At 50.1% G+C, this 25,358-nt stretch overlaps 2 protein-coding genes across 2 annotated transcripts in view; one reads left to right on the forward strand and one right to left on the reverse strand.

Annotated features, from left to right (window-relative positions):
* Window positions 1-8,640: 8,640 nt before the first annotated feature.
* On the forward strand, window positions 8,641-10,818 carry EMWEY_00001330 (hypothetical protein, conserved; the record flags this gene model as incomplete). Its single annotated transcript, XM_013482640.1, has 3 exons — window positions 8,641-9,436; window positions 9,791-9,957; window positions 10,129-10,818. 3 exons carry the CDS (start codon window positions 8,641-8,643, stop codon window positions 10,816-10,818), a joined length of 1,653 nt encoding a protein of 550 aa, XP_013338094.1.
* Window positions 10,819-11,486: 668 nt separating this feature from the next.
* Window positions 11,487-25,358, reverse strand: part of EMWEY_00001340 (hypothetical protein, conserved) — a gene marked incomplete at both ends in the record, with an annotated part of 17,387 nt that continues 3,515 nt past the window's right edge. The window contains 22 exons of the mRNA XM_013482641.1: window positions 11,487-11,959; window positions 12,357-12,935; window positions 13,430-14,336; window positions 14,774-15,234; window positions 15,324-15,719; window positions 15,943-16,006; window positions 16,223-16,290; window positions 16,504-16,564; window positions 17,343-17,447; window positions 17,638-17,866; window positions 18,187-18,330; window positions 18,845-18,895; window positions 18,959-19,035; window positions 19,167-19,245; window positions 19,417-19,467; window positions 20,266-20,358; window positions 20,583-21,528; window positions 21,726-21,816; window positions 22,043-22,095; window positions 23,063-23,104; window positions 23,251-23,347; window positions 24,430-25,034. Of these exons, the coding sequence (XP_013338095.1) occupies window positions 11,487-11,959; window positions 12,357-12,935; window positions 13,430-14,336; window positions 14,774-15,234; window positions 15,324-15,719; window positions 15,943-16,006; window positions 16,223-16,290; window positions 16,504-16,564; window positions 17,343-17,447; window positions 17,638-17,866; window positions 18,187-18,330; window positions 18,845-18,895; window positions 18,959-19,035; window positions 19,167-19,245; window positions 19,417-19,467; window positions 20,266-20,358; window positions 20,583-21,528; window positions 21,726-21,816; window positions 22,043-22,095; window positions 23,063-23,104; window positions 23,251-23,347; window positions 24,430-25,034 (5,672 nt within the window). The remainder of the gene's footprint in view (window positions 11,960-12,356; window positions 12,936-13,429; window positions 14,337-14,773; window positions 15,235-15,323; window positions 15,720-15,942; window positions 16,007-16,222; window positions 16,291-16,503; window positions 16,565-17,342; window positions 17,448-17,637; window positions 17,867-18,186; window positions 18,331-18,844; window positions 18,896-18,958; window positions 19,036-19,166; window positions 19,246-19,416; window positions 19,468-20,265; window positions 20,359-20,582; window positions 21,529-21,725; window positions 21,817-22,042; window positions 22,096-23,062; window positions 23,105-23,250; window positions 23,348-24,429; window positions 25,035-25,358) is intronic.

Consider the following 25,358-nt stretch of genomic DNA (forward strand, 5'->3'; position numbering starts at 1 on the left):
TTTGCTTCTCTCGACAAAACAATTCCTAACAATTCCTAAGAAGGAGAGCCTTGCTCACTCCAGGAGACGGTTCCTGCGGCAGCTGCGGCTGCTGCTGCCGCAAGTCCTGCAGAAAGCTGCGCTGCCGCGCTGCTGCCGCTTGTAGTGCCGGGCACTACGGTAGGCCTGGAACTCTGGGAAAAACTCCAAAATAATAATAGAAAAACAAGTTAAGGTAGAAGAGAGTTCAATTACCTAAATATCCACCAACAAGCTTGCGCCGTAGACCAACAAGACACTGGTGGCAGTATACGGGGCTGGACAAGCCCGTGTGCACTGTCTAGTCTGGCGTACCCACCAAGCTGCCTGAAAGTCTACGTTCCAGTAGAGTATCTTATACTAAGGACTATATAACGGAAGATTACAGGTTCTTTCATGCTGTAAAGCGGGCACAACACAATATCCCTAGATGCTCCATCCCGCTATATCGCGGTTTATGGGGTGTGGGAATATGGGGGTTCGAGAACTGGCAGAGCCACTCAAAGCGATTCTACCAGGGTGGCCTTGGCGCCTTACCGCTGAATATTGAACAATTAGTTTCTTTCCTGGAAGGGCAGGGGTCGGAGGCGAAGGCTTCACCTATCCTTTGTAACGTAGCGGGTTTGGGTTTGGTGCGTTTAGTTCCTACTTGCGCGCGGCCTAGCTACTTCGTGCCAGGTAAACGTTCATCTATTGGATACAGCGTTGAAGCACTCAGCAAAATGGAGCATGCCTATTCTTGCTTGTGGGACTGCCTTGTAAGGACAGCTGCAGGAAAATGCGTTACACCACATTGCAAGCCTACACTTTTCCCGCAGCTCTAGGCCATTTGGAAGCTGGGAGCAGGTTTCCGGGGGGACTGATGTGTGTTCTACTGCCTTTTTTAGTCTTATCTTAATAGTTTTGACATTGTCGCTGCACATTCCCTTTGTTGGTTACGTTTGAGAACTTCCCCTAAGCATGATAGCACCATGTGGGAAACACAGCGAAATATAATAATCAAGAGGAAGTAGAGTTTTAGGGACAGAATGACCCTTGGAAACTTTACTTCCTGCTCACCAATGGCTGTAACAATTAGTAGACGACATAAGTCCAAAAACCCATTACTGTCCTCTCTGGAGCAGTTCCCTAAGCAGAACGAAGTTGTGGGATAATAACTGCGGAGGAGTTCAGAAGGTGCCCCGAGCAAGGCTACATGAGGAAAGGATGGCAAGGAGTATGAACAGTGCGACGAACTACGAGGCACTTCGGATGGTAATGGATTCTGCTGCTGAACGAACCCGAAGAATTTTCGGTCTTGCCTCTGTTCTTGGCTCATGTTGGTTTCAAGTGCTGTATGAAACTAAATATTCCCTTTGATCCCAATGGCTTCTTGTTAGTTTTCTATGTTAAGTTTCCGCACTCCTTTTCAATATTCGCCTTTGCAGACTTCCATGACCTGGAGAGCGTCCACTGTGCCGGAGCAACAACAAGCAAGTGCTAATCCGTACATGACACAGTTGTGCACTAGGGTAGCACTTTAAACCTAATGAAACTCTCAAAGTTCAATATTGTAGAGAGAGGTGCTCCCTCTGTTGGTTGTGCACCTGGTCTGCAGGTGCTGCTACCCAAGGAGGCCGGTGGGCGGTGGGCCTTGGGTGGCTACTAACTGCACACATTCTTGGATCCGAGAACACCATACCCCCAAAAGCTTTGTTTGCTCCAATTGAGTCATGTCTCCAGCGTTCCAGATACAGAGTATCAAACCTAACAAGTAGCACGTCCTGATTTCTGATGTTTTGGTTTGATGCCATGTATGGGGCATGTTGCCCATCCAAATTCCTGTCTCCTAAGTTATGGGTAGAATCCTGGTTATTTTTCCGTGTTCGGCTGATGTTCCTCCTCTACATGAGGGCATCAACAATACGTTTAGGGCTGCCGTGATCTGAATGATGCAGAATGTAGAGGCAGTTTACCTTGGAGAGGCGTGATTTTCAGCAAAGCTGCCAGAGAGCCAGCGAAAGGGGTGGCCCACCTGCAACATGCGGCCCAATAGTAGTGACGAAGTTGAAACAAGTTGCATATGCGAACCAGCTTAGAGGTACTATATTACCCCAGCCTATTGATATTGCTGTAAAGGTGCCATTATATGGCGCGGGCTATGAAATGCAGCCAATATCTGAAGCTACGCCTAGGTGATGCAGCATACCAGCCCATCGGTTGGGTTAGTGTCTGCGGCTCCACTTCAAGGGCAGCAGGCCAGTTCGGCAATGTCATCACCCTGGGGAAATGGCCCGTACTGCGACGATACAGGACTTTTACGTTGTACAATATCGCCATCAGATCATGCAAGACACGCCGTGAATTCCCCACGTATGATCGCACATGGGCTTCGCTGAGGACCCTAAAGAAGTTTGTGGATATGAAAGCAACCAGAAGATAAAATCTATGCAGTACGTTACCATGTTATTCCGGAAACCCCCATTTTCTCTGGTTGGATCTAGTATATATCCTAGAGGCGCCTGAATTGGGCACAAATAGATGAAGCATGCTCAAAGTAAGCAAAATGCCCCCTAGCGTGGCCTTCCGACCACCAACTACACCTAGCATATCTGCTGAGCCAGTTCCAGCTCGTGCCGGTAGAAGGACTAACTGCATCAGGACTAGCTTTTGCAAGGGCGAAAAAACAACATGTTAGCATAACTGGAACATAAGTCGAATGGAAGGAAATATTATCATTACTGACACAACTCCGAAGAGGCCGACCAGAACGAGGGAAGTGTGGCAGCCCCTGTACGCCAGGTATTGCAGTCCCGGAAAGGGTGCTATCCGATGAATTGCAACTGTTGCTAAATATATTTGTAAACTTATTTAGTTGGACAACAGAAACAACCTGTACAACCTGTTCAATCTTCGTAAAAACACAGCTGTCCAGAATGGTAATTTTCTCCGCTGCACATAAAGTTGTCTGCAGTCGTCGCGCATGCAGCAACAGCGTACTTGATTGCGCTTACATGGGATTCCCTTTCAAGTGTGCTTGCAAACGTGTGCACAGTAACTTCTTTAGTTTGTTTCTCTCCCCCAGAAAAAGACTGGTGAGCCGCCTATAACGGGAACCCTGATAACTGGAGGGAAGTTCATCTTTTTCGGTTCCGAGCTCCAGTTTTTTGATTCTGTTGCACAACTACGCCGTCCTTAATTAAGTTTAAGGGGTCTCACTAACGCCTTTTCTTCGTTTTGAATCCTTGTAAGTCCCGGTCTTCCCCCCTCATCAACGCAGGACTCGCTTCATGGATATCGGATGACAGCACTTCCCGTCGCCTAGATGCTAACGACGGCCCCAGCAAGGCTGTACACATCCGCAAATGTTTTTAGGAGACCACAGAGGATGTTTTAAAGGTGATACGGAGGCCCTCAGCATAATCCCCGTATGGCGGCAAGAGTGGTCTCCGAGGCCTATACGCAGTTCAGCTGCCCTGGGGGTGGGGGGTCCTCCTGCCTCTCTTATTAAACTTACTTGGCTGGCGCTCGGGGTGGCTCCCGCATCACCCTGTCGTAGCTATGAGCAGCGCATTGCACTCAGCGGCCTGTGATTGGCTAGGCCCGCCCCTAGAGGGTGGCTCCACAGCAGAATTTCTGATCAGCAGTTCGTGTTCGCGCGGCTGCTAACAATAACTGATATCTTGTGTGGTTCACTTCGTGTTTACAATGTTTCCATGAAAAGTATGTTATCTGTTGTCTGTCAGCTTTCGTTTGTATTTGTTTGCTAGTTGTGGGTGCCTCCAATGTGATATCTTTTGGGCTGTCCTGATGCCCGACCAGTTAGACACTGGCTTCTGTCTTTTCAACGGGTGGGGGCAATTCTTGTTTTCTACTAAGTTGGTTTCCTCATTAGATACCTGTGAGGATGCAGTCCCATCCGAGCTGAGATGGGAGGAGGAGTTAACACTACTTAACACACCGCTGTGGCACAGAGCCTATGGTGGACACCGAGGATTAGCGTTGGAAAAATGAGACATTCGTACTCTAGCTGAGCATGGAAGGTGAGTCGTCAGGTAGTGTTGATGGGAATTTGTGGTTAGGATGGGCAGGGCAATGCGTACTTCTGCAGAACACCGGCATCAAGAGACAGAACGCTGTCAAACCCGGCCCTTTCGCAACACGTAATCCGCTGAATGGACTGGCGGGTACCTTGAATTCAAAGTGTGTTCGCCATTAACAGTGGCATGCGGAGATGCGAATGTGGACGGAATCTCGCCTAGGAGTCTAGGATTACCGATTAGCTCTTTGGTTTGGGGAGTGACCTCAGGCCGATAGTTCAGTTGGATAGAATGCCCGGCTACGGACCGGGTGGTCGTGGGTTCGAATCCTGCTCGGCCTAGTCCTCTCTTGTTTTAGCATGTTTTCCAATAGGTAGAGACAACCAAAAAGGGTGGGGAGCTGGACTGTCACATGCGCACTGTTCAGCTTTCACGGTTCTCGGGAATGTGAGAATAGCAAGTATATTTTGTTGTTGCTGTGAGCCAAGGCGTATTGTGTCTGTGTTGTGCATATGTTCAACAACTGTGACACCAGGATCGTGTTAGTGAAGTACTAAACGCGTCTAGCACTTCGAAGCCTCTTTGAGTGCTCCAACCATCCACTTGAGGACAAACTCTTGGAAGGCTTCAAAACATATGGGATGAGCTATTAGACCTGCGTTTTTCTGGGCGACCTCGGGCCGATAGTTCAGTTGGATAGAATGCCCGGCTTCGGACCGGGTGGTCGTGGGTTCGAATCCTGCTCGGCCTAGTTCTGTAGTCTTTCATCATGCCATCTATATATTGGACTTGGATCTTTCAGGCGGAGACAAGCAAAAAGGCTTTTGGGGGTGGGGGTGGGGTGGGGGAGGGGTGCATTATCTGCAGTGCGTCAGCGACTCTGAGCTGCCACTAGCCCCTCTACGGATTAGACTGTAAAACAAATTCTAGTCCATGTATCTCCGCAAAAGATCTGCCTCTTTTGCTATAGAGTTGAATTCCTCTACTAAGCAGTTAACCAAAAGCTCTTACAGGATGCTGAGCACTCGTAGGCGGTTGGCCTTACGCTTTTGCCTAATAGATTATATTTAGAACTAACATTATTTAGTGATTTGTGTACCGCGCAGTCCTGTAGAAGCTCATTAGTAGATGCATTGTAGTGCTCGCGCACTATATTCTCACCTGTGCACTGTTCTGTTTTAATGCTTCGCTCGAATCTGCGAGTAACATGTCTCGTTGAGATTAGACATCTCACTAGTGGGAGTATGCTGAGTGCTTTACGTCTTCGTGGATGGACCCAACATGCACGGCCATATCATCGCCTGCTGAAAATGACTTACGGCAAAGAATGCTGTGCCCCATCGGTCTGTTAGCCCATACCCGTGTCAGCGTGCCTCGGCCGATGATCTCGAATCTTCCTACTCACTCGACAAGGCATCTAAAATTATGATAATACGTATATTCTATATTTAATTGTAGACTTCATCTTGCATTGGCAGAACGTGTTGCAGTTGCTGTCTGCGTCATTTCTCTCTGATGAGTTCCCTTGTTGTGCTCTGGTAGAAAAGGGCCAGATGTTTATGGAGCTCTGTCTGAAGATTGGTTTTCCCACATTCCCCTGTGTGTTCCTGGAGAGTCGATCAGAGCATGTGGGCCACAAATATAATGGGTAGAATTCGTTTCCTTTTCCTTCAAGGGAACGCCTTCGTGATTAATCACGGCCATCCTTCAGACCTCCCAGCCGTGATTCCGGACCTCCCAGCTCGCGACGTTTACGGTAAATCATGCGGTACAACTATGTGTAAGAAGTGCCCCTGAACGTAAGAAATGAATGTTGCGAGACCTGGGGTAGGCGCATTGAAACACAGCACCAGCTGACAGGCCACCATTGCCCTAACGGCTCATAAAACTTGGGGAGTTGGCGATTCAATATCTCTACCTCCTGCTGCCCTTCAGCTGGAACAAGCAACCTGCCAGGAGATATTCAATCGCCAACTCGTTTCCTTGTTCCAGCTGAAGGGCAACAGGAGGTACGAGACTGCGACAAGCCTTAAGCTCGCCTTAAACATTTCGTGAGATGCACTGTTGATTGTTGCGTTTTAGGCTTCCTTATGCGGGGAGCAAACCATGTTCCCCTCGAAAACACGACCAGTTGAACGTAGCCTTTGGAAGGCCACTACAGAGAGGTGCAGCAGTTCCCATGATTGCAAAACTTTTCTACACACGCTCTACACAACACTGGGATGGGAAGTGGGGACTAAGATTTCTGGCTTCAATAGAGCTGCTGTTGTACTTCTCTGCTAGGATTGCTGTTGTGCCGCGTTCCCCTGTCCAGCCTCCCCACTCTTCCTATTGTGGAATATAGTTGAGGAACATCCAGGCCGTCTTCTGATTCAGCGTCTGCTATTTCGGGCGGGTATGCTGATTGAATGTAACGAATGCCCTGGTTTCATTGCAGAAGCACCTGCATGAACACGTTTGAACGCTAACGTCTAAGCCCTGTATCCCAAGATTTCAGTTCACAAAATACCTATTTGTGTTTGTACTGGTGAAGATGGAGGACACTTTTACACGAGGTTCCTCCATGGAGAAAAGACTACAGAATTTTAGGTTTAGAGAGTAGCTCTGTGGTTTTGGGGGTGACCTCAGGCCGATAGTTCAGTTGGATAGAATGCCCGGCTACGGACCGGGTGGTCGTGGGTTCGAATCCTGCTCGGCCTAACTCTGTGGTGCTTTTTCAACGTAAGATATATACCCTGAAGCTGATCTCTTATCCAGACACCAAAACTACCACTGGAGTCCGGCTATCAAGTGTTGGATAGAATGCCCGGCTACGGACCGGGTGGTCGTGGGTTCGAATCCTGCTCGGCCTAATTCTGTGGTGCTTTTTCATGCATTCTATATATGGGATTCGATTAGAGAATAGGACTGCGGTTTTGTGGGTGACCTCAGGCCGATAGTTCAGTTGGATAGAATGCCCGGCTACGGACCGGGTGGTCGTGGGTTCGAATCCTGCTCGGCCTAGTTCTGTGGTGCTTTTTCATGCATTCTATATATGGGACTTCGATTAGAGAATAGGAGTGCGGTTTTGTGGGTGACCTCAGGCCGATAGTTCAGTTGGATAGAATGCCCGGCTACGGACCGGGTGGTCGTGGGTTCGAATCCTGCTCGGCCTAACGCTGCCTTTTTTCATCATTGTATTGTATATATTGGACGAGGATCCTTTGGGTGGTGAAAAAGAACTTGGCGATCCATAAGGGCAGCAAGCCAATGGCACGTCCAATGGCACGTGGTCACCTTTCAGGGATGTGAATGTGTGAGATACATTTTAAATACATTCTTCTCCGTGCAAAAATACCCAGAATATTCCATGGATATTGTGGTTTCCAGGTATTTGCGCACCTGTGTATATGTGTTGCTCAGGTGTGTTTCACGCGTGTTGCGCACTTCGCGTTTGCATATCGTCAAACGGCCTTCAACATTGGCGATGTGGATGTTTTTATAGCAGTGTAACTGCGTCTACTGAGAGATAAAACTACATTAGCAGAACTCCACGAGAGCTACATTCATGCGGCTGGCAGTATGTGCACGCAGTTTTGATGCGAAGCTGTGAAACTGGCTGGAGGTGTACTAGCGGCTTGAAATATACAAACTACTGTCACAAGGCGTGGGAAACGCTTTGGTGTTTGCAGTGTTGTGTAGCCTCCATTAATTTGACTCACGATGTCAACGACCCACATGCAAACTTTTAGGGGTTAAGCACAAACTAGTATTTCCTGTGTGGAGTCGTCGGACGTACTCAGGCCGATAGTTCAGTTGGATAGAATGCCCGGCTACGGACCGGGTGGTCGTGGGTTCGAATCCTGCTCGGCCTAGTTTAGTCCGGTTTATTCTCCCTAGAACTGCTGCTGAAGGAACTGTAGCATTTTCAAGGCTATTTCACATACCTCGTGCCCCCGTGTATCCCCAACCTTGCAAATCCATCACCGTAACACAGGCAATGCTGGTGCTCTTTCGTCTGAGCACCGCAGAAAAGAGTTAAAATGTGTAAATAAACCCTTAGAAAACGAAAAACACCTGCGGTGGAAGGTGCAAAAGCAAAAGTAGGCCGAGCAGGATTCGAACCCACGACCACCCGGTCCGTAGCCGGGCATTCTATCCAACTGAACTATCGGCCTGAGTGCAGAGGGCGTTCTTGCTCCTTAAAATATGAACATATTCTGAGATGGCAGATTGAATAATAATATCTTTTCTGTTACTTGGCACAAGCAACAGCATTCTTCAACGGAAAAAATGAATTAGTTTGTTGTGTCTGTTTATCCCAAGCTTACCCCCCACTCCAATGTTGCCCTGGGGGGCCCCCAAGGAGGCAGGCCTAGTGACACGATACCCTTTCACTAACTGTGCATCTTAATCCTTGTTAAATAGATTTATTTCTGCCGTTTAAGACGTGTATATGGACGTCTGTGAGCAATTATCTGTATCTTGCTTGGGTGTATCGGGACCGGTCTAATGGAGGGGGGCCCTTTGAGGTGTAACCGGCTTTCCTTTTTCCTTCTTCCTCCCTTCATAACTCCATACCTTTAATTGTTTCATTACAGGGGCAGTGAAGGCGCCTCATCAGATGCGACTCATCCGCGGGGGCCTCACAAGGGCCCTCCGGGGTGTCCAGCTATTCAGTCCCCGTCTCCTGCAAGACGTAGAAGCAGCAGCATCAGCACCACCAGCAGCGACGGCAACAGCGGCAGCAACAGCTGAAATACTGTCAACGGGTCAAGCAGCAACGACACCAGTGGCAGCAACATCTTCAGTAGGAGCACGAGCAGCACTGGCGGAGGTAGGGTGGCCTTCGTCGCCTTCCACATTACGATCTATACACCTACAGACACGAATAACGCAGAAACAGCAGCAACAGCAGCAGCAACACCAGCAGCAACGGCAGCAGCGTCAGCGATCACTCTTGCGGACAGAAGCAGCCTCATTTCACACATTCGCCGACACTTGTATTTCTACTGCTTATAAGGACCCTTGGGGGGCCCCTCTTGGGGATATAGCAGGTTTCCATGCTACCTCTTATTCTTCCTCCTCAATAGAGCTGCCGCCTTATATTCATCGGCTTATTCTTGGCCGTTGGACTCTATACTTTTATCCAGTTCCTCAGTACCTCAAATGTATTGATGGGGCCCCCGGGAGGTCTCCGCAAGAGGGCCCAAGCTCCTGGGAAGGAGCTCTACTTGTTGCAGCACTGCAGCCGCAACTGTTGTGTGTTGAGTGCTGCAGCAGGAGGCTGCAGCGGCTTGCAGCAGCAGCAGCAGATGCAGCAGCAGCAGCAGCACAAGGGGGTTCGCTTGAAGAAGAAACGAGGAAGCAACAGAGGGGGCTTGCCAGAGGCTTTTCACTTCTTACCTCTTTTGACGGCGGTATCGGGCACTAAACCCTAAACCCTAAACTCTATGCATCTTTTGAGAGCCATATTTAGTCAGAAACCCTAAACCCTATACCCCAAACTCTGTACCAACATCACAAAGGATAGATGCACAAAGTGTACATTGCTGTTTGCTGCTTTACTTCTAAGCTTTGAAAGGGTTCAGGGGACGTAGCGTACCCCAGGGCCCCCTCATGGTACGGCTGCCGTTAAACACGCAATTGGGGCCCCCCTATCTAGTTTCTGCACTGAGCGTTTGCTTCCTTTCTGTAGGGTCCCCGTACTGGGTCCCCTATTTTATTGTATTTCTTTCATGAGACCATATACTTTCTCTTGTCTTTGTTTTTAGGGCTGCTGGAATCCGCACTGCTGCCAATTATACTCGCTGCCTCTTCTTTACCGAACCGTTCTTGGATGCCCCTACCAAAGGACTCATCTGAGGGCCCCCCCAGCTTTGGGACCCCTCCCTCGGGGGCCCCTTCTCTGTGTGCGGTTTACCCTATTGATAGGGACCGAGTATGCACAGCACGGAGACTCCACGAATGCTTGCTGCTGCAGGCTACGCAGATGCGAGCATATAGGAGCTGCGTGCTGCATGCGCTTTCCCAGCGTTGGGCCTGGGGCCCCCCTAGCCCTTCCTTGGTGGGGCGCGCAGGGACCGCAATAGGGTCTTTTACACCTCTCCAGGGCACCACACTGGGGTCTTCCCCCCCAATGGGGTCCCTGCAGTGGGCACAACACCAGAAAGAGGTGTTCCCGTCGGGGTACCAAGTGCTGCTTGAGGAGAGGGCCACATGCGCAGCAGCCAGTATATGGAATGCCCTTCAAGACACAGAAGAAAGAATGAAGTTAATGGGGCCCCTAGGCGGCCCTCAGGCTCAAGGATCCCCCACAGTAGGGTCCCCGCAACAGCAGAAACCAGAGGACCAGCGCAAACTCTACGAGCGGCCTCCCTTGGGACTTGTCTTTTGTTCAACAGCTCTTCTGCCACTGGTGATGGAGTCTCTGCAGCATCTGCATGCGCTAGAAGCTCCAAAAGCAGCAGCAGAAGCAGCACCAGCAGCTGCTGCTGGGGAGCAACGCCCTCGGTATCGCACGACGCTGGGTGCTGCTCTGTACCGCTCGCCTCCTTGTCTGCTGCCCTTGTTGCTGCTTCGTTTCCTGGTGCTGCCTGCCGCTGCAGCATATGGCATTGCTGCTGCTGTTGCAGCTCTCTCCTCCTGGGCCCGCTCCAGCTTCCATAGGGGGGACCCTCCTGCAGCACTAGGAGGGGAGCTGCATGTGCCCATTGACGAGACCCCCACTAGGGGTACCCCTAGGAGGGCCCCCGAATGGGGGCCCCCTCCTACAGACACCTCAAGGCAATCACGTTATTAAGGGTTTCCACTTAGACGCCTTTGAACGAGCCGGCAGGTACCAGCAGGGACTGGGGGTGTCCTTTTTGTAGGCAATAATGACTAGTGTCCATTAGAGCTGCTGATTAAGGTTTGCTGCTGCTGTAGCTGCGTGCAACACCTACAGCTGCTGCTAGGAGAGGAGCGTATCGCGTGGCTACCTGCAGCAAGTCTAAGGTTTGGGTCTTAGTAGGAGAGAATAGGCAAGAGGAAATATGCAGTGGTTTGCTGCATGCAGCAAGCGTAATTAACTTTTAGTGTATTACTAGCCAATTAGCTTCTCTTGCACTGTTCACTTTAAACAAACCCTTTAAATAACAGCAACCTTCTGCTGCCCCTCAAAAAAAAAGTGATGGAGGCTCAGGGGGAACCGGAAGGGGATGGCCCAAAGGGGGCGCCTGCTCCTGTTTCGACTGTGCTGCGAACACAGGAGGCTCCCTAGGGGGACCCCAAGGGCACCTTTGAGGACTCCAGCTTACCTACAGAAAGCAAGCGACTGCAGCAACAGCAGCACTTGCCGCCTGGCTGTCCCTCTGACTGGTTGTCTCCATCTGGCTTCCCCTAGCAGCTCGTTACAGCCACTGCTGCAGCAGCTGTTGTAGTAGCAGCAGCAGCGGCGGCGGATGAGACAGCCGGGAAAAAGGAGACAGGTCATGTCGTCCCGCGGTGGATCTTCATGAGTTTCTTTTGCTGCTGGTAGAGTGTATCGACCTGTTGTGGGGTCATGGGTTGTCCGTACACCTGAAAGTTGTAGAGAGTGCCAAAAGGCATCTTGCAGTCTCCCGTGTCTCCGTGTTCTTCGCTGCTGCTGCTGCCTCCACTGCTACTGTCGCTGCTGCTGCTGCTGCTGCGTTTGTGTGTCGGTGGCCGTTTGCTGCTGTAGGGCCTCCTGTTGGCGTTGCCTATGACGGCAAGGGGCCCCTTGCAGCATGCGGGGGAGGCCCCCTTGTGTTGCCCATCAAGGTAAAAGAAGGTAGCCTTCCCTGTACCTACAGCAGCAATATGATGCCAGCCGCTATCTAATAACTTTAAGGATACACCCGAAGGAACAAAAGGGCCAAAGCCAGCAGCCGAAGAGCGACACACTCGCGAGGCAGCGCGAACACGAGGGCGGGCTACTACACCTGCAGCAGCCACAAAGAAGGAAGTGTACGGACACCCCAAAACCCCACACAAACATATACATATATACTACATATAGACTCATGCAGTGGGATATATATACTGGGAAAAAAGACACTTTACAGCAGGAGACACAAGCAGGTAAAAAGAATAACACACACACGACACACAAGCAGCAGACTCACACACACACACACACACACACACACACACACACACACACACACACACACACACACACAGCGAGAGAGATAGAGAGACAAAGAGAAACGCATGATGAGACACAAAGAAACATACATCCGCAAAACAAGCATCAACAGCAGCTACGCTGCAAGAGGCTTGATGCATGCATGGATGGATGCATGCAAACGTGAATAAATGCATGCACTGAGAGGTTACCTAGAGAGTTGCAGCTGGCGTCAACAGCTATGAAGGCATTGCCTGCACCATCTCCTGCTAGTGCATGCAGTGCACCGGTGTATGGTAGGGGTAGCCGTATCCAGGAGGCAATAGTAAATCCATTAGGTTTAAGACGTAGGGGAGGGACAACATGAATTCCTTTATTTGTGTCTGTGTCTCCTTCTTTAATTGTCTCTTTATCCGTGTATTTGTCTCCTTGTTTGCCGCCAGATTTGTCTCCCCGTCTGCTGGTGATACTCCCCACAGTGTCGCATGCAGCTAGCTGACCATCAGGCGCATGCACATAACGCCCAAGCCCCACAACTATTAGCTCGTGTCTCCTTGCTGCTGCTGCAGGCAGCACATCTAAATACTCTCCATCAGATTGCATTCCTAACTGCAGCGGCGGGGGCTTTTTTGCTGTAGCGTCTCCCACTTCAGCGGGATCCAACACCACTTCGTCGTCGCTGCTGCTGCTGCTGCTTTTGCTGCTGCTGCTGCTGCTGCTCTGCAGGCCAGGTACTCGCGGTCCTGCGTAAGATGCCCGAGCTGCCGTCAAAGTGTAACGAAACGGATACGCTGCAGCATGCACAACAACACCCTTCACGGTACCCCTTAGCGGAAGCAGCAGCAGCAACAGCGTTGCAGCAGAGGCAGCAGCAGCAACGAACACACAACCAAACCCAGCAGCAAAACGAGCCTGGATACATACACCGTATAAAACCCGGTGAACACTACTAAACCCTTGTAACTCTAGTAAATATTAATGAGCTCCATTAAACCCTACTAAACCCTAGCAATCAGTACTAAACCCTAGTAAACCCTGGGCCTCCCTAGCCAACCCTAGGGAACCGTAGGAAACGCTAACTGCATCACATCGTGGCAGTGTAGCCTGCCTGTGTAGTCAAAGTAGACATCTTGAGGAGTAAAGGGTTTTCCGTAAACCCTAAAGTGGGCCAAGGAGCCGAAGGGTTTAGTGCCTGAGGGGGAGTTGCCGATGTACTTAATTGGTTGCCAAGAAGCACGAGGAATAAGACCCCTAGGGACACCATCTAGGTAGAATGCTACAGTACCTGCATCCTCCTTAGCTGCTGCTGCTGCTGGGGAAGTCCCCGCTGCTGCTGCTGATGGAGACACTGGAGGCGACGCTGCTGCCACCACATGTAACAAGTGCCAACCTTCACTCTCGCCTGCCAGACTCAAACCCGAAGGATACAACTCTCGAGCGATGCCGTCGGAGTAGACAGACCACTGGTCATCATCTGCTTCAGCAGCAGCAGCAGCTGCTGCTGCTGCTGCTTCTGCGGGATCGGCCTCTTGTTCCAAAGCAGCAGCAGCTGCAGCAGCCGCTGCAGCTGCTGCAGATGCTGCTACCGCATCAGTAGAAGGGGTTGGAGGTAGCAGCAAAGAACCAACAGAGCCGTCACAGTCGGATATACAAACATGTGTCTCCGCATCACCACTAATGAGGAAATGCATAGAACCTGTCTTAGGTATTGGGGTATATATCCACACAGATAGGGTGTATCCTGCTGCAGAACAAAGGTCGCGCCGCAGCAGCACCTGCGGCTGCAGCAGCAGCAGACTCTCGTTTATTGTGCTACCCCCAACAGCAGCAGCAGTTGAGGGGAAGCAACCGTTGACAAGTTTTGCACCATGAGCCCCTGAAGGAGAACATCTCGTCATTTGTTTATCAGGAAGAGATAAATAATACATTATTGCTGAATATACTTCAGGTATACATACACCAAAAACATGACGAGGGCGTCGAGGATCCACCACAACAAAACTCATATCCAGCAGCAAATCCAACTCAACACGCTCCGTTAGTCCTGCTGGTAACGGTGCAGCAGCAGCAGCCTCATTCGCAGTGTCTACCAGAGCAGCAAATCCGTCGCCTAGTTTGCTCGTATTTCGCAAGGATGACAACTCGAGATAACGAGCCGCTGCTGTTGACTGATCCAGAGCAAGCGCCAAGACCTGGACGAAGCAGCAGCACAGCAGTAGGGTGTGCACATTAGTGTTTAGGGTTTGCATTAGGGTTTAGGGTTTGCATTAGGGTTAGGCTTTTGCAACATGGTTTAGCGTGTGCATTAGAGTTTAGGTTCTTAGGGTTTGCAGGAGGGTTTAGGGTTTAGGTTTTAGGGGTTTGGGTATACATTGAAATCTGCAATTTTTCCGCAGGGTTTTCCTCCTTGCACTTGATTTCCTATAGTTGAAATATTTCTGAAAATATTTTCAAAGTCGCGAACAATTGTACCAAGATGAATACCATTTAAGAAAAATGTTATTTCATCACCTCTGCGAACTGCATGCAATAAATGGAATCCTTGCGTATGCACAGCTGACAGCAATTGCTGCCTCTCCCTCTCTCCTCCCTTCCGGCTTAAACAAGAAGCAAAACCATTCTTGTATACAGGGCCAACGTTGCGCTTCTTCTTACGCTTGCTTCTCCTGCTCCTGCTGCTGTTGCTGCTGCTGTCGCTGGAATCACTGCTGCTGCTGCTGCTACTGCTGCTGCTGCTGCTGCTGTCGGAGTCTGTTTGAGTTGCATCCTTCGGAATGAGTACGCCTACGTCAGCGAAGTAGGTATACTCTTGCTGCTGCAGTTTCTGCTGCAGTATCTGTTGCTGCAGTTCCTGCTGCTGTTTGCGGCTCATTCGTTTTTGCACAATGCACAAGAGGACATTACCTTCTGTGTCTGAACACACTGCGCTGTATCTGCAATTCGCCGGCAGAGGAAACTCAACAAAAACCTCTACTGTAAATGTAGACCGCAGCAGCATCGTCGGCTGCACCAGCAACCTGCAGTTCGGATGGCTATTGAACGCGAGAGACGTCAAATCTCCCCTCGGCCCAACAGCACTCTGAGGTGCCCCTGCAGCGACAAAGATAGCAAATGGTAGGGTTTAGGGTTTAGGGTTAGCGTTTCGAGTTTAGGGTTTACGATCAGGGTTTAGGGGTTACCTATGACGGATATATCTCGCTGGAGCACCCGTAGCTGCATGCCGAGAACCTCCAGCTTGAGGACAAGCATAGCGGCGAGGCTGTCTGTTGGCCCATCTGATTTGCGCTGCTGCAGTACGACCATCTGCTGCTCGTCCTCCTCCTGCTGCATCTGGTGCTGCAGCAGCAGCTGCTGCTGCTCTGGTGCTGCTTCGATTATCTCCCCTGTTGATGGATTAATCGCAGGCAGGGCAAGAGGGAAAATAGCAAGAAATTCCTTCCTTAGGATAATGGCTCTCTCTATGCGCCGTTTGTGCTGCAGTGCCTGCGGCTCAGCGGCAGCAAACTCATACAAAGCAGCAGCAGCAGGAAAGTCTCCTGCAACAGCTTTCTTAGGCACCGCCAGTCCGGCAGTCCCTGCAGCAACAAAAACAGCAGCAGACAGCGGAAACATCAGAATGAGCGTCAGCAGTAAACAGCTGCAGCAGCAGCAAACAGCTGCCGCCGCAGCACAGGGGAGAACACTAGCAGGGACAATCAATGGCAGAAGAGAGCAGCAAAGCAGACAGCACAGGAAGGGCAGCTGCTGTTGCTAGTGCTGTTGCTGTTGCTGCAGCGGCTGCTGCTTGGCTTGGCTTACGGGCGACATCCTTGAGTTGTTCTGTTATTTCCCTTTTCTTCTTTTCCTCTTCCTCTTCATAGCCCTGAAGGCAACGCAAAGGAGCAAACCCTAACCCTGTAGAAACCCTGGACAAAGGAAAAGTAAACCCTAATTCTAAACCCTAACCCTAAACCCTAACCCTAAACAACAGCCACGCCATAAGAAACGCGCGAATAGACTATGGTTGTCACGCCAGCCACAGGTGGTGAGCCTTGTGCCCTTGAAGAGTACAAAGGGTTTAGGGTTTAGGGCTTAGCACCTCAATGAGTCTGCCTTCCTGGTCGAGGCCGTATGCAAGGAATCTTGTCCGCGGCAGTTCCCTGGCCACTGCAGCAATACAAAACAGAGAGCGTAAACACTAAAGCCTAAACCCTAAACCCCAAACACTGAACCCTAAACCCCAATGCTAAATTTGAAAATGAGACATGCACACGAAGAAAACCACTAAAATACACATACACACCAGCTAGAAAAGAGAAAGAAAGGCCAATAATAAACAGCAGCAACAGCAGCAGCAGAAAGAGCAGCAGCAGGACATACCCTCAAAGTCGAAGTCCGAGATGTCCAGCAGACCGCAGTGCAACACCATTCGAACAGCTTCCTAAGACCGACAGAGCACAAACCCTAAACCCTAAACCCTAAACACTCTAGACAACAAACCATAAACCCTAGCCCCTTAGAAGCCTCTAAGGCGTTCTGCAGTCGGTTTCTTGCTGCACTGAACAAAACCTGGCTTAACGGCTTGAATATGAATATTAAGGGTTTAGGGTTTAGGGTTTGTCATGTATATATTGCCTGTGGTAGTAGGGTTTTCAGGTCTTCATCCGCCGGGTGTTTAGGGTCTAGACTAGGTATTTTTGCTTTTTCTTCTGCTGCTTGTATTTGTTGATCTTTTATTGTCTTTGTCTGGCAAAGACAAAGAGAAGGATCTTCTAAGGAAGGATAACGTAATAACCCTAATCGCCAACCCATTATGTATATCTCCTTTAATTCAGATAAACTCTGACGTTCGCTACGCTGCAGCAACTCTTGACGGTAACGAAGTAGATCTTCGCATGCAGGGGCCAGCTGCAGCAGCAGCAGAACCAGGAAACACAGCAGCAGGAGCAGTGAGAATTCAGCATTGGCAAAAACAGCAGCAGCACAAGCAAATTGAGACTTGCAGCAGCAGCACTACTCACAGGCAAACACATGCATGCAGCAGCAACAATTGTCGCCATCATTTCCAACGGCAGCAGCAGCAGCAGCACAAACTGCAGCAGCCTGGTGCTGTGTGTTGTTGCTGCTGCTGCATGCAGTTTGACCTGCCACCTGTCAACAATAATCGATGTGCTAAACCCTAAACCCTAAAGCCCAAACCCTAAGCCCTAAACCCTAACCTCATTGGGATCGAATCCGTGTTTCTTAAGAAGATTGAATGCCTCAACTCGATCTATGGTGGGAAAATTCTCCATGAGCGTCAAATGCAACAACGCCGCCAGAGCCTATACAGAATACCCGTAAACCCTAAACCCTAAACCCTAGACCGAAGGGCATGTATTGAACCATACGGTTTAGTTGTACACTCGATCCTTTAGTGTACTACCACGGCAGAGGCCTTTGCTAGACGAGATGCAAGCTGAGGTAGTGCAGCTTAGGGCAGATCAGGGTTTAGGGTTTAGGGTTTGTCCTTACTCTAGGTTTGCTTTTGACTTTTTTGACGGCAGCCATGAGGGTTTCCTTAACATCGGGTTTAACATTAGGCAGCAACATAAGTCTCGTGAGGTGTCTGTACTCCTCACCGTCTTGTGCTCTATTCATCTGTGCAGCAAGACGATGTAAATCAAGATGAGGGTTACGCAGACCTAATCGCCAATGACGCCGAGTTAGATCTTCTTTACCTTCTTTCTCTGCCTGCTCCAACCTGCAGCAGCAGCAGCACGCAGCAGTCAAAAGAAGCAATTGCCGGGGCAAACGCAACAGCAGCAACAACGACAACCGAAACAGCAGCAGGAGAAGCAGGATAAGCAGGACCAGTAGCAGCAACAGCAGCAGGAGCGGCAACAGCAACAGCAAGATCAACTGAACCATGAGCACCACCACCAAAAGTAGCAACAGCAGGAACATCAGCACCACATCAACATCACAACCAGCAGCAGTAACAGCAACAGCACGAGCAGCAGCACGAGCAGCAGCACGAGCAGCAGCAGCAACAGCAGCAGCAGGAATTATATATAGGTATACTTAAGATTTCCTCTAAGTTCATGCATTTCTAAGATTTCTTCTTTATCCGGAGAACGAAATGCCTCCAATCGTGTTTTTGCAAAACGAAAGAAATCAACAAATTGACGAATCCATTTGTAACGATGACGGAGGCGACGGATTACACTGTATACATAAATTACTCCAAACCCTAAACCCTAAACCCTAAACCCTAAACCCTAAACCCTAAATCTAAAGAATAAACCGTAATGTGGGGCAAACAGTCCTAAAAATTTACCACCATACACCCTAGATGTTATGATATATGGGAAGCCAGAGATACACATGGATAATTCATAGGCGACATAATAAGACATCGTAAACCCTAAACCCTAAACCCTAAATACTAGGTTCTAGGGTGTAACAGCACCGGCAACGTCTGAATCGACCAATGGACCCTAAACCCTCGGTATGCGTCCCAGCTGCCTGTCTGTTCCCTCAAACACTAAACCCTAAAGTGTTTAAGGGTTTGTTCATGTACAAGCGCTATATGATAAAAACCCCCATGGAAAGAAGAAGGCGACAGCAACAATAACCAATGCATTAGACTGCTGCTGCTGCTACTGCTGCTGCTGCTGCTGCTTTCTTTATTTTTAAATAAATAAAAAAGAGAGAAAAGTAGGCCGAGCAGGATTCGAACCCACGACCACCCGGTCCGTAGCCGGGCATTCTATCCAACTGAACTACCGGCCTGAGGTCACCACCAACCAATACACCCTAAACCCTAAACCCTAAACCCTAATTTTGAACTTACCCTGTTGTAATAAGCACGACTGTGACGTGCAGCAATATTAACAAAATGACGGACACTGCAGCAAACCATCCAATGGCCTGCACAACAAGCCCACACCTCAAACCCTAAACCCTAAACCCTAAACCCTAAAGCATAAACCCTAAACCCTAAATATTCAGCAGTCCCCACAAACAATTTTAAGGTCATCTAGCTGTTGGGGTGTACGGACATCTCTGCCTGATCCAGAGGGTATCGAGTCGTTGTAGAAAGCGGTGCACATAAGGATCAATGCTACACCTAATGACGACCTGTAGCAGCAGCAGCAGCAGCAGCAGCAGCAGCAACGATAGGAGCAAATGCACTGGCAGTTTACCAATGAGTGCGCAGACAAAGAAGCAAAAGGTAAGCAACTGTAGTAGCAGCAGCAGCAGCAGCTGCTGCTGCAACGGCAACAGCAATACACGGAAGGATTTCCTTACCTTGCTGAGCGGGATGCTATAATGTTTTTCTTGTTGACGTAGACAGGTAAACTGCAGTAACAGCAGCAACATCAGCAGCAACAGCATGATGATCATCAGCAAGAGCAGCATCATGAACAAGAGCAGCAGCAGCATCAGCAGCAGCAGCAGCAGTGACAGCAGCAGCAGCAGTATACCTTAGATGAGAAATAGCATAAAGAACAGTAATATTAAGAACAGCAAGTGCTTGTATATTTGATGTTAAATTGGGCATTAATCCATAAGCAAAGAAACCTTTAGGTCCTTCTATTGTTTTTAAGGAAAAAGAAGAAGAAATTGCATATGCAACAGACACCTGAATCAGGTGTACAGACACCTGCTGATAAAAATACCACCAATAATATCCATCCGTAAATCCAGATATAAACCATCCAGCTGTTAATGGACACCTAAGGTACACACATATACATACACACAACAAACTATGCATGCATGCATGCATGCATGCAGGTTGCATGCAGGTGTTTATATGTATGCATGCATGTTTATAGACAAGCATGCATGCAAAGATGAATAAAGAGGAAAGACCAGCAGCAACACAAACGTGTATGCATCTTCGTTAGCTGCATGCAGGTACAGCTGTATAAATCGTTGCAGCAACACAACATGCATGCATACATGCATGCAAGTTGCATGCATGGGTTGCTGCAGCAGCAGATGAGTGTGAATGTGGGCTATGTTTGTGTTGCTGACTCTTCAAGCAGCAGACGTCCTCCTCTTCTTGCCCACCAAAGAAGGGCAATTTCTATTGCTGGCAGCAGCACGAGCCACAGCAGCAGCATACCAACAGCTAGCTGCGTGCTGCCTAACATAGAAGGAGTAACAGATCCATCTATCAGCAAATAACGATATACTGGCTGCTGCTGCTGCGCGTCACGAGTGCAGCAACTCCATAACAGCATCCTGCAGCAGCAACGCACAGCAACACGCAACCGACACAATGCAGCAGCAGCAGCAGCAGCAGAAAGTGCAACAGCAGCAGCAAGTGCAGCACGAAGTGCTAGACCTGCTAAAAAGAAAAACAACATTCGTTTCGAGAGGACTGATGGCAGAAGCAACAGAAGCAGCAACAGCAGCAGCAACAGCAGCAGCAACAGCAGCAGCAACAGCAGCAGGAATAGACGTACTGTGCAACTGTGAAGACAAGTAGATGGTGCAGGACTGCCCACGATCCAAGGATCCATTGACTCTTCCTCCACCTTGCTCCTTCCTTCTCTGCTGCTGCTGCTGCTGCTTCAGCAGCAGCAGCAGCTGCTGCCTTAGCTCGGTCCTCCATGTCCTCCATAACAGCAGCAACAGCAGGATCAGGAGATTCTTCTTCTTCTGCTTTTTTAGATACCGCCTTCTGTATCACTTTTATACCAGGATGCTGCTGCTGCTGATGGTGATGCTGCTGCTGTTGCTGCTGCTGCTGCGGCTGTGGCTTTTGTTGTTGTTGCTGCTGCTGTGGCTTCTGTTGTTGCTGCTGTTGTGGTTTCTGCTGCTGTGCTGGTGGTTGCGCCTGGTTCGGCTGCTGCTGCGGCTGATTCCGCTGCTGCTGCTGGCCTGCTGCCGGGCGGCCTGGTGCTTCTGCTGCTGCTGATACAGCAGGTGGAGCAGCATGGACAGGTTCACGAGTAAACTGACGCGGCTGCTGCTGCTGCTGCTGCGGCGGCGGCTGTTGCTGCTGTTGTTGCAGTTGCTGTTGCTGCTGTGTCACCTCCGACCTTTCCCTGTTTTCTGGTGCTGCGTTGGCGGGCATGCGAGGCTGCTGCGCACCTCCTGCTGCTGGTGGTGCTGCTGGTGTTGCTGCTCCTGTTGCTGCTCCTGCTCCTGCTCCTGCTGGTGGTTTTGGTGGTGCTCCTGCTGGTGCTCCTGCTGGCACTCCTGTTGCTGGTTTTGCTGGTGCTCCTGCTGCTGCTCCTGTTGCTGGTTTTGCTGCTGTCCCTGTTGCTGCTCCTGCTCCTGTTGCTGCCCCTGTTGCTGCTCCTGTTGCTGCTCCTGTTGCTGCAGTGTCCGAAGCAAATCGCAGTCGTCGCTTTGGGGTAGGCGGCTGCTCGAGAAGACGTTCGCGCTCGCGCAGAATTGCCGCAGCTGCACCACAAACCCTAAACCCTAAACCCTAAACCCTAAACCCTAAACCCTTAACCCTAATCCCTAAACCGTAGGTGTAGTGCCATGAACTCTATCTATGCTTTAAGAGGCGGGCGACGAACCAGTTAACCGATCTCTATGAGGGCTCTACAAAGAAGGGTTTAGGGTTTAGGGTTTAGGGTTTAGGGTTTACGGACCTATATCTTCTGCGTCATCTTTAGGGGCCATATAGATATCCGTATTAAGGGCAATTTTTTCTGCATCTCTTTGGTACTTTGCTGCTGCTTGCTGATGCAGCGCATGCAAACAAAGCCCCAAAAGTGCAGCAACAGGCAGCAGCAGCAGAGGGAAAAAAGCAGCAACTAGTAGCTGCAGCCACGCAGAAGATGTCCAGCTGCTACGCTGCAGTAACAGGAGACAAACAGCACACAGAAGCGTGTAACAACCGGCAGGCATGTAACCGCAGCAGCAGCAGCAGCACCAGCAGCAGCATCAGCATAAGCAGCAAACTGACCTTTCCTATACACTGCAGCAGCTGCGGCAGCGGCAGGCCGAAAGAAAAAACCCCTAAAAGAGTCCAAGGGAAGGAGGAGCAATCACGCAGCAACGGACTGAAGACAGCAGCAGCAGCAGCAGCAGCAGCAGCAGCAGCAATGGCAAGAGCAGCAGGAAATGCAGCAAGTGAGGCAAATGCAGCAAATACAGTAAATGCAGAAACAGGAAGAATAACAGCATAAGCAGCTAAAAACAACACATACAGCAAAAACAGTGTAAACCCTAAACCCTAAACCCTAGCCCTAAACCCTAGACCCTAGACTCTAGACCCTAAACCCTAAACCCTAAACCCTTACGCTAGATTGGATGCAATTTGCCAGAAGAAGGAGACATTACGGAGGGTAGGGACTAACTGCGAAGTGTCTCCCCATAGTGCTGCTCTCCTTAGCCACCATAGAGCAACAGCAGCAAGCAGCAAAACAGCAAAAAAAAGAAGAAAAAAAGAAATGTATTGTGCAGCACCGCAGGCTTGACAACCTAATTCAAAAGGAAATAATAAACTGTTACTATAACCATCTGTACACTGCACACATACATACATAACAAACCCTAAACCCTAAACCCTAAACCCTAAAAATCCAAACCCTAAACCCTAAACCCTAAACCCTAAAATCCAAACCCTAAACCCTAAACCCTAAACCCTAATCAAAGAATAGGGAATAAGAAGGATAAGGGAAGCAGCAGCAGCAGCGGCAGCAGCAGGAAGTTGCACGTACACTTGAGCAGAAAACTCCTGCAGTACCATCAGCACAAGGCTCATCAACATTTCCTGTACATTTGCTGCCTCTGCTGCAGCTGTATCTAAAGTGTAGCTTATTGGGATCGGATCCCAGCTCTTGGCAGAAGGGATGAAGATCCGTAGTAGAAGCAGCAGCAGCAACAGCAGCAGGAGCAGCAGCAGAGCTACATATTGATGCCCATGACCACCATCCTCCTTCTGCTGCTGCAGCACGGAGACACCACTCCTCTACTCCCTTACACTTCACGCAGTCAGAAGGATCCTCATTAGAAGGCTTCGTCCCTGCAGCAGCAGCAGCAGCAGCAGAAGCAGCAGCAGCAGAAGCAGCACACCAGCAGCAGCAGAAGCAGCAGCAGCGAAAAGAATGGATTCTTCAAGCAACAACTAGATCCTCGTTGTCTAGGCACTTAGCTACTGCTCCTGCTAACCTGCTGGCAGCAGCATCTGCTGCTTCTGCTGCTGCTTCTGCTGCTTCTGTTGCTGCTGCTGTTGGTATAATGTGGGGCAGCTGTCCATACAGCCCATCTGCCACAAGCAGCAAACTTCAGCAGCAGCAGCAACATCTCCACAACTCCTACTAAACTAGCTAGCTAACTGGCTAGCTAACTAGCTAGCTACCTGACTAGCTAGCTAGCTAGCTAGCTATCTAGCTAGCTGGCTAATTACATAGGTAGCTAGCTAGCTGGTGGGGCGGAGACCCACCAGAGACGCAGAAGCAGCTGTCAGCCGAAGTGGACCCGCTCAACGCCGTTGCTGCAGCAGCAGCAACCACAGCAGCAGCAGCAGCAGCAGCAGCAGCATGCAGCACAAAGACGCAGCAACCCCAGTAGCAGCAGCAGCAACACATACAACAGCAGCACCAGCAACAGCAGCAGCACCATCACCATCACCCCCAACAGCAGCACCACATACAACACCACATACAGCAACACATACAGCAGCAGCAGCAGCAGCAGCAGCAGCAAATGCATTAACGTTCGTACTTTTATTAGTAGGACAAGGTGTACAGACAGCAGATTGTTGTATACTCCATGTAGCAGCAGGACAAAGAATACAAGAAAATATACCAACAGCACCAGCAGCAGAATATGTACCTGCTGGGCAAGGCTGGCAGGTATTGTCCTGCAGCAGCAGCAGCAGCAGCAACAACAGCAGCAGGAGGGGAAGCAGGGCAGCAGCAGCAGCAGCAACAGCAGAAATAAAACAAGGGCATTATTTAAACAAAATGGTGAGCAATACACTTTAGCCCTATTTGCTGCTGCTGCTGCTGTTGTTGCTGCTAGTGTTCTGCTGCTGCTGCTGTTGTTTCTAGGGTTTTGCTGCTGCTGCTGCTTATTTTAGGCTGCTGATGAAGTTATTCTAGCAGCAGCAGCAGCAGCAGCAGCTGTGTGAGCAAGACGTACAGCATCAAGATATTCTCCACTGGGGCAGCTTGTCTGAGCAGCAGCAGCAGCAGCAGCAGCAAACACTCAACGCAGAGGCAGCAAAGGGTTTAGGGTTTACTAGGGTTTAGGGTTTATATAGAGAGATTTAAGGCGGAGAGGTAAGAATAGAGCTAGGGTTTAGGGTTTAGGGTTTAGGGTTTAGGGTTTAGGGTTTAGGTTCACCTGGTTTGTTCTAGCTGCGAGGTGTCGGGGAGGAGCAGCAGCAACAACTGCAGATTTAGCAGCAGCAGCAGCAGCAGCAGCAGATGCTGCTGCTGTTGCTGCTGTTTCTTGTTTTGCTGCTGGTATTGCAACGAGCTGAGTCTGCTGATTCCTTAACTCTCTTTGTTGCTGTTGCTGCGGTTCTAGCTGCTGCTGCAACTGCTGCTGCTGCTCCTGCTGCTGCTGCTGCTGCTGCTGCTGCTGCTGCGAGGGGATCACTCGAGCTGGGAAGGAAGCCCGAAGAAAATCAGACGGCCTCCCAAATTGCCGTTGTTGTTGCTGCTGCAGTTGCTGCTGCTGTTGTTGTTGTTGTTGTTGCTGCTGCTGCTGCTGCTGCTGCTTCTCGTGCTGCTGCTGATGTTGCACAGCAAGCGCAGCTACAGCGGCAGTATTGAGTGCGGCGGAGTCTTCATGGGCATTATGTCTGGGTGGTTCTGCTGCTGCTGCTGCAGTTGCTGTTGCAGCAGCTGCCGTTGCTTCTTTTGCTGCTGGGTGTTCAATGGTTCTTGCCGTTGCTGCTGTTGCTCCTGTTGTTGCTGTTGCTGCTGCAGCGGCAGTATCGACTACTGCGAAATTAGGCAGCAGGAGCAACAACAACAGCAGCAGCAGAGGAGGGTTCTGCATCTCGCTGTGTTGCTGCTGTAGCTGCTGCTGCTGCCGCTGCTGCTGTTGAGGCCTTAAGGCTTACGGAGTTTGCAGCACTGCAGCAGCAGCAGCAGCAGCAGCAGGAGCTGCTGCTGCATCCCTTAGTGAGCTGCTTCGAGTGTCTTCTTTTATATAATCTAGTGTTATTTCACAAGTTGCTGCTGTTCCTGTGCTGCAGCAGCAGCAGCTGCTGCTGCTGCTCGCGTGGTCCTGCTGCTGCTGCTGCTGCTGCTGCAGACAACCAC

Source organism: Eimeria maxima, genomic scaffold, assembly GCF_000499605.1.
Source record: "Eimeria maxima Weybridge genomic scaffold, Emw_scaff7, whole genome shotgun sequence".
NCBI lineage: Eukaryota > Apicomplexa > Conoidasida > Eucoccidiorida > Eimeriidae > Eimeria > Eimeria maxima.